Raw genomic sequence first — 21,064 nt, forward strand, 5'->3', positions numbered from 1 at the left:
TTTCTTTTTTTGAGCTTTTACCTCATTTTCTTGGAAGATGAGTATCTTCAGCCTTCACTACAACATAACTGCAGGGCAGTGTGGCTAGAGATTCTGTGTCAGCCTGTGAAACGTGTGGCACACCGTCTGCAATTCTCTGTCGCAGGCTGGCTCTGCATGTCTCCCACCTGGTCCCATCACTGAGCTGTCCAAGGTACTGTAGAACTCTCTCCATCTCCGCTGACCTTCTCCCCTGCTCTGCCATTACCAGCAGCGTGCCGAGACTTGAGCAGCACTCTGAGGTGTTCATCGCTGACCTTACTCCTCCTGAAAACCCTAGCTGTGAATATTCTGCCCTTATGAGCGCTTTTTTTCTCTCTGCCTTTCGTTTCTTGGGACTTTCACATGACTTCAGTATGCAGGAAGGTGCTTTCCCCTCTAATTACAAAGCACTTCTGCCAATGACATTTTAATGAACTTTTATTCAGTGCAGATGTTCTTTTAGATGCCTTATTTTCTGTTTAGCTTTCCACAGTGTTCTCTTGATCTAAACCTCTACTTTGTTGCCTGGCTGCTTCCTAAAAACTAGCATTTTCTGCTGACACAGCAGAAGCTGAAAAGGGTATAAAAAATCCAAGAACAGAGCTTTTCTTGCCCTAATATCTTGGCTGCCGTACTGTGAAAAAGAGACTTGTAAATCACTGCTGAAAAGGGTTTGCTTCTGTGCCAGTCATATAGGTGGCTTTGACCCAACATCTCCACGAGTTTTCTCAGATGATTCTGAGATGTGACTTGTTTTTTTCCCCTTTTCTTCATTGTGTGAAAATGAGACTTTTCTGCTTTTCTTTTCATCCCTGGTCTGTGTCACCAACCACTTGGCAGTGGCAATGGTGTTATTTTCTGGTTGCTTTTTGTTGTTGTTGTTTGTTTGGGGGGGGGTTGTGTGTGTTTTTGTTGTCGTTGTTGGATTGTTGGTTGGTTTCGTTGTTGTTCTTTGGATTTTTTTTGAATACACAGGATTTCATTGCCTTGTTAAAACTGCTTGTAGCTACTGTGACAAGGAGTGATGTCATCTAAAATGAATTCTGTGTTGGTTGCATTGTGGGTTCGGGCATGTTAAGGTAACCAGTCAATTGGGTGGTTCAAAAAATAGCCAATCCCCACTGCAAATGCTGACGAAGCGTGCTGAAGGCTTTCCCTGGCAGATAACCTTTGCTGTCAATTGCAGGGGCACCAGGACCAAAAGGAAGTCAAGGAGTTCCTGGGTCACCTGGACCACCTGGACAGCCAGGCCCCCGGGGATCAATGGGACCCATGGGCCCATCTCCAGATATATCCCACATTAAACAGGGCAGACGGGGCCCCGTGGTGAGTATTCTCACCTCCTCTCATGCACTGTATGATTGAGCTTAGGCCTGCAGCCAATCATATTCTTGTGAACACTTTCTTTTCTGTTGCAGGGCCCACCTGGAGCACCGGGGAGAGACGGTAGCAAGGTGAGAAGAGGCACAATGTACCTTATGAAGTGCAGGCTTGTTAGATACTCTTTATGCACTTGCAGTCTTTTACCATCTCATTTCCTTTGCTAAGCTGAAAATACTCTGTTGTCCTATCCCTTTGTGTCTTTCTCATGCAATTCTGTCCTTCCCACTCCTGAAGTCTTAAAAATAATAGCCCTGTCAGCTGTCAAGCAGCTTTTTTTCCTTTATCTGCAACTATTTTGGCTTTTCAAACAAGAAACATTTTTCTCTAGCCCATTTCATTACACTGTTCGTCTGTGATTTTCTCTGGTGATCAGGTTAGTTTGTTACCAGCCAGGATAAACATCAGAAGCATCCAACTCTGCTGCTGCTAGAGCAGGTGGAAATTTCCTGTGTTCTTTCTGGTGTATTCCTGGTTCTTCTTGGTATACTTGTTCCCACTTCACGTTGTTTTATTTCTCTGAGCAAGCAAAGTTAACAAAGTGAGCTGATGATTCTTCATCTGTAGCCAGTAAGGGAGTCTGCACAGGTAAACTTTGATTTTTTGGCTTCCTTTGGTCACAGCAACTTAACTGAGGTGGTATTGATTACAGGGGGAGCGAGGTGCACCAGGACCAAAAGGGATACCTGTAAGTATCACTCACAGCGAGCGTTTCTACAGCAAAGCAATGCTGGCTACCAGCAGACCAGCCAAAAGGAAGATAAACTTCTCCTTTGTCAAAATTACAGTGAATTGCACTTTACATGCAGAGAAAAGGTCATTGGAAAGAAAGCGATTACCAGTTTTCTTCCAAGCCTGTTGCCTGCACACCTCCAACTTCACTGGATGCTACAGTGAAGGCAGTAAGCAGTGGGACATGTTAGCTGGCAAAGGCGTGAGAATACATGCAGAGTGCTGGTTAGCACAGTTCAGCCAACACTCATGGGAATGGGAGCTCTGAAACATTTTAAAATCCTGCCTCTCATCTCTCTCTGGAACCTGGCAAGCTGTAGGCATTGAGCAAATCAAGAGAAGGATGGGGTGTATATAATCTGTTTTTAAGAGAAATTGAGTAAGATGTTGTTTGTCATGAAATGGATTTTTAGGAGTGTGCAGCAGAGCATCCTCAGTATTGAACACTGTAGTCTACTGCATGAAGTCAGCTAAAAAGAAACGATATTCTGAAATTAGATAGAAACAGGTAGATACTGTCTACATCATAATTACCAATGAACATAGTAAGTACTAGACAACAGTGGGGATAATATACTGAAAACTATCTTCCAAACATCAGCACTCCCCAAAGAATTTTTAATTAGGTAGTCTATCCGTTTAATAAGAGGAACCAGTACTTCTATCCTCTTTTCCAGGCTCTGTCTGGAAAAAAAAAAAAAAACAAACAAAAAAAAATACCAACTTTGCTTTTTGAAATCCGTTTCCTGAGCAGGTGGGTTCAGAAAGGGACATTTAATTTCTGTCAGTAGATACGAAGCAGTATTATAGTGAATTACCCCTGCAAGTGTAATTATACCAACCCATTTGAAAACTTAAATACGATACGACCATGCCTTGTGACTGCAGGGCCCACCAGGTTCGTTTGACTTCCTATTGCTGATGATGGCAGACATCAGAAATGACATCGCAGAGCTGCAGGAGAGAGTGTTTGGACGGAGGACTCATTCATCAACAGAGGAGTTTCCATTACCTCAGGAATTTACAAACTATCATGACACAGTAGATTTTGGATCTGGAGAAGACTACAAATCACGGGCAGCACCCAGAGACTCCAGGATACAGAAGGCAGCCCATCCTTAGCTATGCCTACTGAAAAGTAGAGCCCCTCTAGAGATCTTTGTCACAAAAATGCACTGACAATGTAAAATAGATATAGATTATTTCCCGTTCTTTCTCTTTGCTTTTCCCTAACCATGCTGCCTGTACTGTAGCTTTCCCAGTTCATGATGGCCTCCTTGCAGTAATTCTATACCTTCAAGCCTGCACTGTGCACTGTATGTAGTTTATCAGGAAAACCTTCTTAATGCGTAGGGCTAGCATGAATCAGGCAAGAGCTAGCTAGTGGGGCAGACAACAGTATCTCATCTGCCTACCTGTGGTTCTGTGTCCAAATGACCCAGTACCAAATTTTTCAAGGGGTAGAGAGGTGAGAGAGGTAGCTGAACATCATCCCTGAAAGACAGCAGTCATGAAAGTCTAGGTTCACATTTACTTTATACTTGTAAATGAGTTATTCCACTGAACACAAGTCTCCAGCTAGCGTCCCCAAGCTTAGGAGAGTGTGAAAGGTGGATCTCTCTTTCACAGCAGGGGCCAGGAGTCTCCTTCTGTTATGCTTCACCATGACAGAAAAAGAAATTAAGATGAAGCAGTGATGCTCATTGATCAAGAAATTATGTGGCTTGCAGTTGATAGAGAATTGTGCAAAGGCAGTCAAGAAGACATCTTTGCCTAAACTAACCATTCTTTCACTGCTTAGCGTGAAACCCAGTTCTATTTCTCAGCAGGTTCATACTGAATACATTTTCACGCAGATGAGCAAAAGAACAGGGATAAAGCAGGAAAAGCAAGCATATATCAATCAAGTTGGCTTATTGGCAAGCACAAATATCTCAACCTTGCAGAAAGTCGAGATTCTGACCTCCTGCAAGTGCTTGTCTTCCCTGGTGAAATGCTAACTCAATTTTATTTGATCCAAGTAAAACTGAGACCAGAGAGAGGCCTCGTTTGCAAAGAGCTTCCATCTGTTTTGTTCCTTTGCTGCACGAGAGCAACCTAAATGGCATTCACAGAACTGGAACACAAGAGTTGCAGTGTGTTTGGCCGGGTATATGAGGAGTGTGGGTAGGTGCAGGAGTGCACATGACGAAACATTTCAATGGTACAAGTACAGCTAAGGTGAGGTACTGCACATGGCATCCTGTATTTGTGAAGATGGATGGAAGGGAGTGCCCTTTTTTTACACTGGAAAATGGGATGCACGAGTTAGACCATACCTCACGGATGATGCATGTTAACTTTTTTATGGGGATTTTCTCAGCTGCTGAGGACTTTGCCATGCTTAGAAGATAAAGTAGTATTTTAAGCACCAAACTTCAGTGTTGTATCTGTGTAGCTGCTACTTCCACAAGATGTTTAGTGCTGGGTCCTGTCCACATCACAAATGCATTTATTGTGCCATGTTTTCCATGGCTTGCAAGTTCTAGTAGAATAAATACTGGTAAAAACATAAGGAGGTCCTTTTCAAATAATCTGTAAAGTTTTGGATCCCCTTCCATATTCTCTTGGCCAAAAGACAGTTGGTGTAATTCCTACACCACCAGAACAGGTCATGTTGTATAAACAGCTGGCTGTCGAGACCTTCCATATCTTTTGTATATTATCTTAAGAGGATTTTCTTCATTCCTGTAATTGTTTCACAACTTTTCACTATCAGTATGCCACAAGCAAGAGCATTAGGTTAGAACATTAATGTTCTTTATTCCTCTTCACACTATATGCATATCAGTATTTACACAGCAATGACTAAGCCACTGGTCTAAGCTAAGCTAAGGAAAAATGAGTGCTCTCAGCCTCTGGTCTTTGGGCTTCTCTTCTGAAAGCACCTCACCCAGCAGCTGCAGATCCAAGTAATCTTATGAAGGAGGTAATGGGGATATCAGTGAGACGTGAGGAAGGAACTTCTGGCCAAAGAAAGGGTGTTCTTACATAAAGCAGACTGAAAGAAACTTCTGAGGCAGCATTAATTGAGGCATGTATGTATTATTTGCTAAAATTCAAAGAGGCATCTGGGTACAAATTATGTAGTTCATGAATATGCAGTAAGTACAATTGTTAAATGTCTGACTATGTATTTGTAACTATTGCAAATTATCTAACTCTTGCATATGTTCACCACCACCACCCATGAGCTGCTGGACCAGGTTGATTTCCACTACAGAATTAGAAGCTGTGATTGTTTGAACCACCAGATATTGAGCAATGAATTAAATGAGTTACTTCCTCCATGCTGACTAAATTCTATTGCCCACTGCACACAAAAAGGCACTTATTTGAGTTCTCAGCTCTGCTTTTCTGAATATATACAAATAGCAGTTCCTACAGTGTGACAACAGAATTCAGGGGAATGCAGTAATTGCCTTGCCTTGCATAAGTATTCAGGGAAGAGAAATTCTGATACTACACCAGAAAAAAAAAAGGTAAAATACATGCCTTGTTGTAAGTGCAGAAGCTGTCCCACAAACTTGAGAGCATAAATAGGGCACATTTTTACATGCCTTTCTCAATAACTTCTCTTTCTGTAGTCAGCATCATGTTTTTTTTCACAGTCCAGAGCTGTTTCTTTCCAGCATACATGCTTTCTCCATAAAAATGGTGAAGGAAAGAGCAACTTGGGTTTGTCCTTGTGCCTCACCTTCTTTCCACAGACTCCTTGCCCCAAAGTGCTGTTGGCTGAGTCCCAGCAGCAAGGAGAAGATGCTGTGGTAAGGACAGATTCACTCCACAGGACAGAGGAATGCCTCTAGCAGGGAGAGCTCCTCTGAGTAAAACTGGCTGGGAAGGGTCAGCCTTGTGTCTGAGAACCTCTGTGTACAACTTTATCATTTTATTTCTCATTAACTGTATGATAACTTGCATAACACATTGTATCAGAACCATTTCACTACAGTTTCTAGAGAAACACATGCAGAAGCTCACAAAAATGAAGCTTTCTTAAGCGCACCCAAGCTTTTATAGACACAGATCAGAAGAGACATCTCCAGTTTTAAGCAGTTACTAGAGAGAAGAAAGTCATCAGCTTATAAATTATTTATTTCTCTATAGCTCCAAAAGTAATAACCCAAGAAGAATGCAGTAACATCTATAATCATGTCCAGTTTCGTTACTAGGCTCACGCACGTGACAACTTTGTTTCGTATAAATACTATGTATAGTTTTATTAGAAAGAAATATTATTTTGATGTTAAGACATCAAGTTATAAGCAGAAGGATAATAAAGAGGTTGTTATTTTATTAACATTGGAAATATATTTAATGGAAACATTTGCAAGAGTGTGTAGTGATGGGGAAATACTGACTGTTAAAAGGTTTAACAAAAACATAAACCTCCCAGGGACATACGGGATTAGTCTTCCTTGCAAAACTAGAATACTGACACATAACAATTCTTACATGGTCAGGTTAAACCAGAAAAAGGAGAGGAAAATTGATTGTGTACAGAATTATGACAATCCCTGGAGTTATTTTTGGTCCCGGTTTGAATAACATTTTTCTCACAAGTATTTCACAGTTAACATGTTTAGCCCCAGAGAAGCAACAAAAGATAGGGTCCAAGAATTTGTTAATTTCACTTAAGATTGATATGTTGGTTCCTATTACGCATTCCAGTAACTATACTGTTCACTTTATTTATATACAAAATACTAAAATGTGTATAAAATGATTGTGATTTTATGATGTATTCGTAATAACAAAGATATTTTTTCTTACACTGTCGGTAGTTGCTTTTGTTCCATGTAGTTTTGCTTGCACCTGCGGCAGTGACTGGGAGAAACAAGGAGGACGCTTCCAGACGCTGCCTTTTAGCATCCCGCTTGGAGCTAGGCGATACGCACAGCCACGACCGCGGCTCTGGGGGTACGGCGTTCCGTGCTCGTGGCCGTGAGGCACAGACCCACCTCGGTACCGCCACGGCCTCACGAGCGCTGGCTTGGTGGTCTTACCCGCGCTGTCGGCACGCGCAGCTTACAGCTATAGAATCGTTCAGATCTCTCAGAGCTTCTCACCCAATCCACCCCGCCACGCCCACTGTGTTCCTCAGCGCCACATCCCCGCGCTTCCCAAACACGTCTGGGGATGCTGACTCCACCACCTCCCATGCTCAGCGCGTCGCCACCGCGTGCCGAGCCCCACGCTGAGACTACACCTCCCGGCATGCAGCGCGCCCGCGTGGGACGGCTGCGTCGCGCCGTCGCGCCTGTGACGTCACTGACGCGCGACGATTTCCCCTCCCCTCTCCCCCTCCTTCCTGTTGGCGAGGCGGCGGCGGCGGGATGCGGCTGTCGCTGGTAGCCGCGATCTCGCACGGGCGCGTGTACCGGCGGCTGGGACACGGCCCGCGCTCGCGCCTCGACCTGCTGCGCAACCTGGTGACGGCGCTGGTGCGGCACGAGCGCATCGAGGCGCCGTGGGCGCGCGCCGACGAGATGCGAGGCTACGCGGAGCGGGTGAGCGGCGGGGCCGGGCCGCGGCGGGCGGGAGCGCCGGCTGAGGGGCGCTGACGGCCGTGCCCCGCTTCTTCCCCGCAGCTCATCGACTACGCCAAGCGCGGGGACGCGGACGAGCGCGCCATGCGCATGGCGGATTTCTGGCTGACGGTAGGTAGCGCCCGGCCCCTCACCGCCACCGTCCCGCGGGCCCGGGGCTGAGCGTGCCGTTCCACAGGAGAAGGATCTCGTCCACAAGCTGTTCAAAGTGCTGGCGCCCCGCTTCCAGCCGCACCCCGGCAGCTACACCCGCATGCTGCACATCCCCAACCGTGACTGCCTGGACCGTGCCAAGATGGCTGTGATCGAGCTGAAGGGGAACCCCTACCCACCGCTCATCCGCCCGCGTCGTGACAGCGATAAGACGCTGCTCAACCAGCTGCTGAAGGGCTGCCGGGAGGACGCCCAGCGGGATGCAGGCCCCTGAGGGCATCGTGCATGCATCCTGCTCTGCCCCCAGCGTGTCCCATGTGGGCAGCAGGATGGGGCCTGGGGTGAGCTGCCTGTGCACCAGGCAGTGAGGTTGCATCCCAGGGCAGGACACCTGCTCTCCTGGAGCACAGGGGTGGAAGGGTCCTGGGAGGGCTCAGGACACCTTCCTAGCCTTAAGTGATCATAACAGGGCACAAGCTCAAGGTTTACCTTCGTGCTCCTGTGATTTACTAGCAACTTCACAAGAGAAGGAAATCAAGCTGCGAGCCCTACTGGTTGATGTCCTCTGTGTAAATAAACTACTTTGAAAAGTGAGTTTGCTTCTGTTTGGATTATGTTATTGTGTGCAAGAGTTAATCATTTATTCCAGCCCGTTTCTGATCCTGTACTCTGCAGCCCTGTACTCTGGGATAATGTCTCCACGTATCTTCATATTCTTTAGAAGCCACTGTGCAGACTTTCAGCACTGGAAATTCAGAGAAGAATCGAGTTAGCTTCACTGTTTCAGCATTGCTGACTACAAACAAGGACAGTAGTACTGAAGTTCATAAAAGCAGCAGTACTATAGCAAATTGTATTACTAGGAGGCAATGTGGCCAGAACTAAGTTGTTGAACTTGGTAGACAGCCTCAGGTGTAGAGTTGTAGGAAACCTCTTTATTGTGCTCTTAAAACAAAGGGATAGTGGCAGAACTCTTACAGGCAATAATGTAACAACTCAGAGGTACGAAACTTGGAATTGCTAGCTTTGCCCCTGATTTGTTCAGTCCTAGCCGTAGCTTCTGAGCTGGGGAAGAGATATAGAGACATTGTGTTCCTTTCTCCCTCTAAGTGTCTACAAGCTAAGACTACTCAGTAATCTTAGATAGTGAAGTGTTAGCTGAAACGTGTTAACTCACATGAAAGAGCTTACAATTCAGTCATGCTTTCTCCCACAGACTCACTTCTGTTTTAATGAAATCCAATGAGAAATTTAAAATGTGTGAGATATCGTGTAAGGAAAGGAAGAGTGAATGTTACAGAGACCTTAATCTTTTTGAAGGTAGGGTTAGGTTAGGTCATCACCTGCAGGGTGTGCAATTCTAAGGTCATTAGAAATAAGAAATTGCATGCCTTGCACTAGATGGCCTAACGTAATCTACAGGTATTTTCTCCATAACTGAAGAAATGAACCAACTGTTGTTGCTGTGTAGCTTCCCCATATTAAAAGTTAATGTTGAGGCTTTAATTCAAGAATAGCCTACTGCAGCCATAAATTGGTCTTGTGCTCCAGCAAACTGAACTGTAGCACAACCTCTGCAATCTAATGCCCCAGAATGCTCCTTCTATCCCTCCGCAGATTCCCACCATGCTTCAAGAGCAGAATTACTAACCAGTTTTTTCACTGCTGTTTCAACTGTATCATTTCTTCGGACTCAGATCAGAAATGCGAGCCATGTTTCATAAGTGTGACTCTGTTGCCTATCAGTTCATCTCAGTTATCTCAGCAGATCAATTTTTGTTGATTTGATGAGAGGTAGGCATTGTTTTCCCTTATCTGCCTACTTGTCACTTTCTCAGAGGAGGAAGGGTAAACTATTCAAAACACTTTGGTAAAAAAACAGAAGGGTACGAATGATGAAAAATCAATGTCAGGGGAGGAACACTGTGGCCCCTTGGCACTAGCTGAAAAGCCTGTGTTATGTCTACATTACTGGTAGCCAAAACATCCATTTTATTCAAAGAATTTATAAGCCAGAAGTAAGAGAAGGCAGACACTCAAATGTGCCAGTGGTGATCTGGGTAAAAAGTATTTAATGAGGGCAAGCAAGTGAAGGTTTCTTCTAGTGGGACTTACTTAGATTTAATAATCTCAAGAGAAAAGGGGTAGAAAAGCTAGAAGACACTAAGGGAAGTTGGGGGAAAGTCTTTTTAATTACAAATTGATTGTGCATACCCTTTTTTTGCCACAGGTGTTTAAGAGAGCTGACAATGCATTCCTAATCTCACAAGCTCAGTGTTCCTCTAAACACAGCTCTCCTACTGTACGTCCCTGAATGTTTCCTGAATTTATGCTATCTTCTCTCAAGAGAGGCAGTCATCCTGCTAAGCTGTCTTGTACTCAGATGGGTCAGGCTTTCAGCTGCCTGTGGAGGAAAATGAAGGGAAAGTTCATTGTTAATTTAAGTCTGTTCTTTTTACTCTCTTGCGTTCTGGCTATCAGTCAGATCTTCTCTATCAGACTTACAATAGATATATAATAGACTCAAATATACATGTCCATATGATTGTCAGTATAATTCTTCTGTCCCCAGCCCTCTGGAAGATAAAGGCGTACCTGACCGCAGTTGTAAGACTCTGGTGCCAGTCATTAATATCTTGCTGGACAGTGGACATCAACAACAGTGTCTTGTGTGGGAAGGAAAGCTGAAAGACAGATGGAAGAGATTCAGTCCTGCATGTTGATTTCTGCCATTTTTTTTTCCCAGAAAGCTAGAAACGTTTTGCATTGGCACACAGGCTGGAAAGAACACAGCATGTGCCAGACTTCTAGCTACAGATGTCAGCTTGCTTCGACTTAACAGTGTTTGGAAGTCAGCAATGCCTATCTGTATCTGCTGGTCTTTCAGTTTTCTCTATTATTTCAAGCTGCCTCTAGAGGTCCTTCTACTACCACCAACTACAAACACACAATTTGACAAAGAATTTATAGCTTACACTCAAACAATGACTCAACAAAGCCTCGCAGGTGCTGCAGTCTAGAAAAACCTGAATTTAAAACCCTCACCTGGGGCATTACTCCCAGTCAGAGCCTGTGCAGTCCTCAAAGAGTTGTAGGCACAAGCAGTACCCACTGTGATTGTTCCATCCTATTTTTCCATCCTATTTCTGCATTCTCTATTTTTTAGCGTTCTCTCTGAACTAATTCCACATTACTGTAATGCTGCATACTGCTTGTCATGAGGCTGTGGGCTCATGACACGAGCATGTGCTCAGTTGAGGGCATGCCAGAGTGTGATCAGACTCTCCTCAGTTGACCTATGTGGAACAAGCAGGAGCCTGTATTCCAGTGCTCAGCAGGGCCCAACGATGAAGGGAAAAAGACAGCCTGCCCAAAAGAGAAGAGCTGCCCTAACTCAGACTAGTTCCTTGCATTTACCATTGTCACCACTTACCACCTCAGCCATGCTGCTGCTGAGACAGTTAGAGACTTGATTTGCAATCTGACCCACTGGTAGTTCTGCCAAGCAGAAGCAGGAAGACTTACACTGAGCAGCCCTCCCTCACTCTGAGTGTGGCCAAATACTTTATCCACTACACACTGGTGAAGGGGATAGACAGCTGTGCAGGCAAATTTATTGGAGTTCAGCAGATGCAGTGGGTGGCAGGGCTTTGCTGAAATAAAGATATCAGAAAAAAGGAAGAACATCCTGCGCTTCAATTCTTCGCCCTTTGAGGGCACAACCAAAAGCCAGCCTTCCCGGATATACCAGCGCCCTAGGCATTCAAGAAAGAATAAAGACAGTTGTCAGACAATCACCGGCGCGAGAAAGGATTTACCATTACAAAAGAGAATACCGTGAGCTGCCTCGTAAACCACCAGGCTCTGCACCAACCCCAGCCACTAGAAGGCACCTGCGCGTCAACACGTCTTAATTCAGATCCCACGTGCTGTCTTGAACTGGGTTACTCAATTGTTCGTCATTAACAGCAAAACAGAAGTCAGCCTAAAGTCTGAATATTTATTATATTTCCCCTGTTTTTTCCTGCTTGTGTGTGCTGATAAAAAACATTTCACAGGTCACCTAAATATATACAAACCTGTACAAGTTAACAAATCACAGAGTGGAGATTGCTGCCGTAATGAAAGACAGCAAAGGGATACAAAAATAAGATGCTAAAGAGGGCTTCAATAGGCATTTTTATTAGACTATAGACAGGATCCACTGTACTCTACCCACAGAATGAACAGTAATAATTAAAAAGGTAGAGAAATCAGCTGGAAAAAAAGTAATTGAAAAGCCCAGAGGTAGGCAATAATTAAAAAAAAAAAAAAAAAACAGGACATACACAAAATGGAATAATTAAAGCTATGCTTCTAAACTTTATTGTACTCAGCATTATTGTAGACAACAGCCATTAACTCTTAGTGAAAACACCTGCCAGAAAGAAGATTATTTATAACAACCCAAAGCCTTAATATGATATCACCACCTGTCCTGGTCTGGGAAACAGCTGCCAGAGAATTTCAGACACTGTTTTTTGTGCTCTTGCTTCTGGCTGTGCTTGCACTTTTTTAGAGAACAGCACTGTGTCAAGTATGGACCATGTGTCTTAGTATACTACACGTACAAAATAGAGACAAGTGAGCTGCTGCTTAGCTCAGTCTACAGAAATGGTGTCTCCTGCCAGAACAGGAAACTGAAGAACAGAACGGAGAGGCAGGGATCAGTTCAAGTTTAAAAAACAAATGGAAAGAAGGTGTTGGTGTGGGGCTGGGCATCATTTCCCTCATGCTATGCTGTGATCAGGCTCAATAACATATAGACTGAGCTGGACTATGCGGGAATGAATAGGGATGCATTTTCAGTATTCCACGTCGGCACGTGGAAGTTCTTGTGAATGAAGTCTAGGGAAACACCCCCTAGTGAAGCTAGAGATGACAAGAACAGCATTTTATGTCAAGGAGACAGTTCTAGCTGAGATGGTGTTTGCTCTACATACGAAAGGCAGCAAGAAAAGCAGGGTCTCTTTGCATTGTGAGCAATATTGGTATTGTCAGAGACAACACCAGTAGTGAGAAACTTAACTTCAAAACCACTTTTCCTTGAATCCACAAACATTACGTTTTCTGATCTTTTTCTCCCTAATAATAGGATGCAATCCTTAAAAAAAAAAAAGCTAGCTAGCTGCTGGACAAACAATGTTGTCAAGCTTGCAAAGAACCAGTAATACTCTGCAGCCTCTGACTTTCTTGTTTACCACATCTCACAAGACCTAGTTTACTCCAGCTAATGGAAAGCCTTATAATCATAATTCTCTGCATGTTGACTGTGCATACTAGAGAATGATAACTTGTGATCAGCAAATCATTTTTTCTACTTTCACCATAATCCCTATGTACAAAGAAAAAAAAAGTACCATCACAGTCACAGATGTGGGGGGTGCATCTTAGAGATCTTTAACTTTGCAGCTGCTGCAGTGTTTCTAGGTGACCTCTGCAACAGCAAACAACAGCAAATTTTAGTGAAGCTGTGCAGGCATGGATGAAGCCCCCGGTGGTCGACTCATATTTGTCCAAACTGGACATACTTCTCACAGTGTTCCATGTGTACCTTGGAGCATGTTCTGGGCATGGAGAGCAGTCAGTCAAACCACAGATCCTAAAAAACCTTATTATCCAACTAGATGATCTTACATGCCAGTTACTGTGATTTTATGTATCTCAGCTATTAGTACAGATACTCTGATTTCTGACAGAGTCTAACCTTGCAGCTAAAAGATGTTTCTTTTCATGTATAAGGTGTGAGCAGAAGTTTATGAAATTCTTCTCCAAAATAATTCAGCTTCTTCCTCTCGTTCTCACCCAGGACTTGTATTCCAGACCTCCCTGGGTTTCTGTGAACTAAGTTTCTGAATGTGTATCATCAGCTCCTTTTATCTGAACATCAGACATCTAATATGCTGCTTATCTTTACTTAAAAATTAAAAAGGTGCCTAAATTCCTTACTAATTACATTATTTTACTACCTGTGAAATTCAGATCAGAAGGGGAACTGACTGACATGAGTAGGGTTAGAGATGAAGGCAAGCATACCCCCAGTTGTCTCAGCTTGGCAGAAGGAAAACAGCCGTCTGTAGGACCTACCTGGAGTCAACACCTGGATCTTCTGTCCTTTGAGGAGTTTCTGAATCCTGTGTAGCTGCAGTGAGTTCTCTCTCTTACGAACAACGTCCTGAACCCATTGAGATACCTCAGAAACAGATTTCACAGTCCCTGAAATTATAGCAGCATATTTTCAGGTTATCACAAATGAGTATGTGTACTATCTTGCTGTGAAAACATAAGGTGAAATTAAGAAGCAAATGTTTTAAACCAAGTATCCATAACAAATTTATTTCTTAATTTCCGAGAGAGATTACACTAGAAGCCATCAGAAGATTCCTTCCAAACAACATTTTTGTGATTCTGGAAAATATTTATTTGCCAGTGAAATACTATCCAAACGGGTTTAGAAGCAAGAACAAGAAACAAATGCCCCACTGTAGATGATGTTGGCTGCAGGAGAACGTGACATTAATTATCCCAGAAAACTGAGGTATGTGACAAATAGAACAGACATTTTTCCACTCTAACCCCACACCAGTTTCCCAGTAGGTCAGTCTACATTGCAATTCCTCACTCTTTCTCAGGAAGAGGGGTCAATCAAAATGGTGATGGAAAATAGTAATGCACTGGAAACCCAAACAAGATTTTTCTTGGGGAAAAGACAAAAAACTGGACTCAAAATGTTAGCAAGGAAGCTAACACTGATAAAAATGCTAGTATTTATCGTGGCAATCAAAGCAGCAATGTTTACAGATGGTATCATACTTGCAAGTTTCTGGCATTCAGCACTGCCTGGGCTGGTGTTCTCCAGCAGGTCTCTGAGGAAATGCTTGTACCTAAGACAGAAGAAGCTTTATTGCACAACACCAGGAACAGAAATATCACCTTTATTACCAAAATCATTAGCAGTGTGCCATCAGCACACAGAGTACACTCTAGGTCTAACCAGGCAGCTTTGGGTCATATTTCATTGTTCACAATCGTTTCATCTTCAGATGCATCAGTTGCAGTACCCTATATTTTTTATACATTTGCAAGCCTTTGGAATTTCCTGGGGAGCTGGTAAGAACAATTTCACTTACTATTGCATGAGACATGGAGACAACTTCAAGATTCATACGAATGCCTTAAATTACAGACATTTTGCTTTGAACAACTTTTTTGTTGTTGTTGTTGTTTCTTTTTTATGTTTGAATGGAAGCATTCCTGCCATATATTCTCTATTTACAAAGAAAATAAAGGCATTCCTGTCCAGTCTTAAACTAAACTAAAAAGAATCAGATCTCTGCAACTAGCTTCTCCCAATAAAATCAAACTATTTTCAATCTGAAATGACAGAACATATACAATATTGAACAGATTCATGAAATGGTAGAAGTCATCTCACCTGCAGTACATGTAACTGAAAAGTGAATATGAAAGAGCTGATTAATGAAAAAGTTAGACCATCTGTTAAAAAGGCATAATTTCTCCAAGAAATATACTGTTGTGTTACAAATTCAAAGGAATGACCCAAAGAATTACAGCAAAAAAGAAAGCTTGCATTTACTAAGTAGATTAAAAATGTTGTATAATGCTACCTGAAAGACCATGGTATGCTCAACCCTGTATTTTCAAAGAAACAAGGCTCTGATCTCTTAAATGTACCATAGTATGGATAAGACCGTGGCTAAAGAGCAGCTTGTCCTACAGCAGCTGCAGCCGGGACCCCAGAGCCCTACTTATGTCTGTACTACCCTCACACTCCTCTCCAAAACAGGCAGCCACTGAGTGCATGCAGCACTCTCCTCATGCACTCAGCCTGCTCCTCAAAGGATGCCTCAAGGAGAGGGCAGCAATGCAGATGGGATCTGTCTGTCTCAGGCAACCGTGGCAGGCACCAAATACAAGTGAAGCAAATACAAAGAAAACATGGTCCTGATAACCAGACAGAGGAGAAAAGCACCCTTGATTTAATCTCATCTCTCTCCAAGAGCAGCCATTTACAAGAAGGGAGTCATGCTCCAGATCAGCAACCTGCACAAAAGCAGAGCACAGCAATCTCTAGCTAGGAGCAGCACTTCTGTGGTGTTTCAGACAGCTTGCTTTTGTTGAGGGCCTAACTTCAGCCACCTACTGAGATGACTGATTCTACCTGAGAGCTTAATAAGGGGCTTAAGAGCCAGGGCTGAACAAAGCAATCTCTGCATCAGTCACCATCCAGACACACTGATTCTGCTTTACAGGCACATCCTGAAGACCATTTCACTGCAGTCTACATGTTCCAATTTGGAGACACATAACATTACTATTAGCAAGACACTATATGTGTATGTTTGCTTTCTCATACTAACACCTTGAGGACTCAGAACTGCTTACTTACTGGTGCAACCTCTGCAGAGGCAAAGGAAGCAAATCCTCTAGCTTTTTCCCTTGAAACTGAGGTCGAGTTTCTTGGAGCTTCTTAAAACGTCGGAATGATTTATTTTTTCTCAATTGTTCCTGCATGCAGCAGAGAAGATACATTATTTTGAGACTACAAAAGAAATATGCATGCTAGTTTGCACCAGCGCTTAGAAAACAGAACGTCAGTACTAAATGCAAGCATCAGCAGCTTATTTTGTAGCCATGGACAAGCCATTTCCTTTCTTCTGACCACTATCTCCCAGTGAGTAGTTTCAGTTATATCCCCTCTACATATATGCACAGCAATACTAAGCTAGCATTCTGGTTCCAGCAGAGACAGAGTTAACCTTTTCTTTACAGCATTTGGTGTGATGATGTGCTCTGGCTATGTTGATAACACATGATGTTTAGTTGTTGCTGAGCAGCACTGCACAAAGCCAAGGATGTTTTGACTTCTTGTACTGTCCTGCCAGCAGAGGGGCTGACAAGGGACAGAACCAGGACAGCTTAAGCAGGCCATAGGAATATTCCATACCACAAGGAATCATGTAAAAAGACTATAAAACTGAAGGGTGTTGGCTGTGGGGCAGGCACTGCTGAAAGACCAGCTGGGCACTGGTAGTGAGCAACTGCCTTGTTCATCCTTCGTTTTGTGTGTGTACAAATATACACATTAACACACACATAAACAAATACAGAATTGTTACTAGCACTGCTGGGTTGAGATAAAAACTACAAGTATTTCGTATTTGTTTCTTTCCTGATCCTCTCCACCACCACTCTAGGAGGGGAAGAGTGAGCAAAGAACAGGTGCTGGGCTGCTGTGGGGTTAAGCCACAAGTTAGTATTACCACCTGCAGCTTTTTGCCATTCATTTCAAGACAATGCAATGCAACCCCTCATTCCTATCACGTCAAGGCAGTTACCCAAAATGAAAAGTATGATTATATGTGAGCAAGCAGAAAAGAACAGAAATCCTAGTACATTCTGCAGCTAGCAATAAACACTGACAAGAACCGAGGTCAGGCGGTTTAAATTCCCAATACGGCTTTCAGGACTTAGAAATAAAAACACATTTATCCGAAATATCTCAGAAGACAGACTATATGTGGAAAGCTAAGCAGGAATTTTCCTTTACTGCAGAAAAGAAAAATGGGGAGGAGAGAGGAAATCCCACCACTAGGATACACTTAGTAGCAGTGGAGGAGATTGAGAGACCTGATAACTGGCTGGAAAAAGACCACTGTCCCCTATTGTTTACACTAAACACACTCCAGGCTTGCAAGCCAAGGATTGGAAGTGAAAACGTTACTCTGTTAGAGAAAGCTCAGTATGTGCACACACACAGGTACCAAAACACCTCAAACATACTTCAAAAAAACTGAAGTTCTAAATAAAGAGAACAGTTTTTACCACTCTATTATGACAGAAGGACAGAAAACAGCCCAAAAAAAGGAGGAAAACCAAGCATTCAAGAATCAGAAGCAAAAGCAAAATAATGCTTCAAAGAATGGAGAGGAGGGAAAAGGCAACAGGGAGAGTAAAGGCAATACATACCATCAAAGTTTTATTTGCCTGTTCGAAATTCTCAGCATAGTGACCATAGAGCTCCAACTTGTGACAGAAATTTTCCAATCCTACTCCTAAATTGCCTCTCTCCAGGTGAAGCGACAAAACTCTGTGCACAAGGAGGAAAGACAATTAGGCAGGAGTACATTTCTGATACCATTTCCCCAGCTCCTTCTGGTTCACTCCTACGCTTACTTTCATTTGCCAGCCTCCATCTCACATTCAGTTTCTATCCAGAATGTGTGCTTGGTGGTCACAGAACAAGCTGCAGAAAACAACCCATAAAAATACTACAGAGTAGACTTACTGGGTTTAAACTACTATCCAGAAAACAATTGTAGAACAGAAGGGACCTTAAAGATCACCTAGTTCCAGGTGACTCCCCCACCTCTCTGGACAGCCTGTTCCAGTGCTCCATCACACTCACAGTGAAGCTTTTCCCCCAGTAAGAGTTTGTTCACTTACTGGCTGGCAGAATATATGGATTCCAGGGGTCCAAATATGGTTTCCATTACAGCAGGTTTCAGTGTCCCTTTGGCCTTTAAAATTGTCACAAAGAACTAAACAGGAAAGAATTAAAAATCACAGGTAATTCAGAGATCATTCTTAGCACTGAGCGGAGGCAAGAAATTGCAGCCTGCACACTCAAGCTCAGAAGGACAGCAGGTATCATGAGCACCTATCTAAAATATCTATTATTATACGTAAGTGTTTTCGGTAACTTTGACTATAGCTGTAAACATGTGACTGAGTCTATTTCAGTATTCCGAGATGCATCTGTTTTTAACCACCTACTTCTTAATCTACCTCTGTGTCCTCTATGCCCCCATGTTTTATGTCTCAAGAATCTTAAACCAGGTCCCCTGTACAATCAAAACTTATGGCTGGATACGGACCAAAGCCAAAAGGCCAAAAGCACAAGCAATCAGATGCATAACAGGAGGTAAAAGAGAGAAGAAAAAAAATAGCTTTCAGGCTCAGCAACATAAAGAGCTGTAATTTGTCACATGTTGTATAGATGCATCAAATTCTTGTTCTGTGACCTCATGACGCCAGAAATAAACATGTGCTTCCTGAGGGCAGCCATGTATCACAAGGGCCCAAATACACACCGTTACCACCAAATCCAGCTGCTCAAGGTATCTGTGCTCCGTTTCCAGCAGCTCCTTGGCCGTGCGGCTGCGCTTTCTCTCCCAGCGAGCCCTCTGCTCTTCCACTGTGTTTGCTCCAGCCACCGGTGGAAGGGGTGAGTAGCTCATGGTAGCCTCAGGGCTGATAAACAGAAAGGTAACCGCTACTGAGAGCCAGGAGAGGTGGACACACAACAAACGCACAACGTGGGCCGAAGGGTACAATTCTAAGACACAAATTCTACTGTTTCTGTGGAAGACAGGAAGTCAGCTAACATTCAACAACAGTTTCCTCAGTTTCCTTCTGCATTCTTTCTTGTGAAGCCCTGCGTCAACCAGAGGAAAGGTGACAGTAAGACCAGACTGTAAAAGCAAGAGAAGCAGTACGTCACGATGCATCCGTAAGCAAAACTTAAGCATGCAATCCCACCTGCTTTCGTAGCCCACTACTGCTGCTTCCTTTGCTTTAAGCCATTCTTCATGCAGGATTCTCACTCAAGTCACAGACACAAACACAGACAGCTCACCTGCACGTTGAAGAGCTACAGCATACAGAAATAGAAAACAGCCCTAAGATCTGTGTTACAGGTGGGGAGAGAGACTGTTTTTTCTCCGTAGAGGATCCCCTAACAGTGAGTGTTCTGCACTCTTATTTGCTAGCAGTAGTTTGTCGCTTCAGAGGTGAGAGCCTGAGCAACCAACATGAGCCATCTTGTGCACTTGTTAACAGGCTTCTCTGCTGCTCTTCTTCAAGAGCATCATGTTTTTCTAACACAGAAAAACACTCTCAGCACCCTCTCCTGAGAAAGAAGCATGTGCCAGCACAGCATTCATTACCTCAAGCTTTCTTTTGATTAAAATTTAGAGAGGCTTGTTGCATGCTTGCCATGATACAAAGTCTGTGGTTTCAGGGGAAGCTTGCCACTCTGTCTTGAGCTACCCCCACAAGTGTTCTGGCTCACAAACATCCAAGCTATGCTAGCACAAAAATTTATGTTGTTGCAGAGAAAGGCATTTGTCAAATACAGCCTATTTCAGATATTCCAGATATTGAAAGCCGTACAAAAAGAGAATGGCCTCCTTTGTCCTAGCAAAAGTCCAGATAGCTGAGGGACATGCACATTATTTCATAGCACCAGGAGTTTCTCCAGGTGTTTTTTTTTCCTCACATTTATTCATGAAACAGCAACAAGTTTAGCTAAGATCAAGTCTTTCTCATGACTAAATGTAGCTGGGAGCTGGAGAGGTAGTGCTGCAGTAATGCTAACCAGTGGTTTAGCATCAGCACAATGTGGTGAAATACCCACAGATCATGTTCTGAGCAGCTATCCTTCAGTATCTTTACCCAGGGCAGGCTGAATAATTTGTTTAAAACAAAACAAAGCAATAAATAACCACCAGGTTATACCATTTCAGTTTAAATGTACTGAAATCTAGCTATTTCAAGTCTATGTTTGGTGAGTTGCCTGGAACCTCTGGGCAGAACAGAAAACACAAAAGCACATCAGCTTGCTTCTTTTTTCTCAGACTCAGTATAAAAACCATTGAACAGTGTTTGTGTAATTAATGACTTCAAGACGCTGTGCTAATCTTCCAGTGACGCTTCTGAGATTACCAGTTCTAACATACTCAAAAAAAAATCTCATTGTTATCTTACCCTTCCTATTCCTCTTGGTATATTGGTATTCCTCCGAAGTCTTAACAGCCTAACAGGTTGGTTTCAAGAGCGATAGTACTTGCACACTGCCTCCCAGGAGGTAACACTTCGAAGTGCTTGCACTCTACACATACTGTTTCCCTATGGTTGCATTCTGACCAGACAGAAACCAGGGTCGTGGCAACCCCCGCTGCCAGTACGAGCCGGGGGCCGTAGGGACAGAGCACGGCCCTGCCGGAAAGGACCTGGGGGTGCCGGTGGATGGCAGCCGGGCGTGAGCCAGCAGTGTGCCCTGCGGCCCAGGCAGCCGGCCGGATCCTGGGCTGCAGCCGAAGCAGCGCGGCCAGCGGGGCGAGGGAGGG

The 21,064-nt window shown here is 43.6% G+C and overlaps 3 protein-coding genes across 3 annotated transcripts in view; 2 read left to right on the top strand and 1 right to left on the bottom strand.

The window, feature by feature from the left end:
• CCBE1 (collagen and calcium binding EGF domains 1) overlaps positions 1-7,091 on the top strand; it is a 90,038-nt gene extending 82,947 nt beyond the window's left edge. Inside the window, exons 8-11 of the mRNA XM_042875435.1 lie at positions 1,208-1,347; positions 1,440-1,475; positions 2,054-2,089; positions 3,022-7,091. Coding sequence (XP_042731369.1) covers positions 1,208-1,347; positions 1,440-1,475; positions 2,054-2,089; positions 3,022-3,255 — 446 coding nt within the window. The 3' untranslated portion in view covers positions 3,256-7,091. The remainder of the gene's footprint in view (positions 1-1,207; positions 1,348-1,439; positions 1,476-2,053; positions 2,090-3,021) is intronic.
• Positions 7,092-7,479: 388 nt separating this feature from the next.
• On the top strand, positions 7,480-8,468 carry MRPL17 (mitochondrial ribosomal protein L17). The gene is made up of 3 exons (XM_042875394.1): positions 7,480-7,682; positions 7,764-7,832; positions 7,900-8,468. The coding sequence occupies exons 1-3, from the start codon at positions 7,509-7,511 to the stop codon at positions 8,146-8,148; spliced, it is 492 nt and encodes a 163-aa protein (XP_042731328.1). The 5' UTR covers positions 7,480-7,508; the 3' UTR covers positions 8,149-8,468.
• A 321-nt stretch (positions 8,469-8,789) lies between these two features.
• ARHGEF39 (Rho guanine nucleotide exchange factor 39) lies at positions 8,790-19,183 on the bottom strand. The gene is made up of 9 exons (XM_042875337.1): positions 19,028-19,183; positions 18,381-18,475; positions 17,904-18,024; positions 16,324-16,442; positions 14,727-14,797; positions 14,001-14,129; positions 11,400-11,629; positions 10,470-10,558; positions 8,790-10,278 (listed from the first exon to the last, which is right to left on the bottom strand). The coding sequence occupies exons 1-9, from the start codon at positions 19,172-19,174 to the stop codon at positions 10,263-10,265; spliced, it is 1,017 nt and encodes a 338-aa protein (XP_042731271.1). The 5' UTR covers positions 19,175-19,183; the 3' UTR covers positions 8,790-10,262.
• Positions 19,184-21,064: the final 1,881 nt, after the last annotated feature.

The sequence above is a fragment of the Lagopus leucura genome, unplaced genomic scaffold (assembly GCF_019238085.1).
Source record: "Lagopus leucura isolate 7727_CA_CO unplaced genomic scaffold, USGS_WTPT01 Super-Scaffold_100014, whole genome shotgun sequence".
Taxonomy (NCBI): domain Eukaryota; kingdom Metazoa; phylum Chordata; class Aves; order Galliformes; family Phasianidae; genus Lagopus; species Lagopus leucura.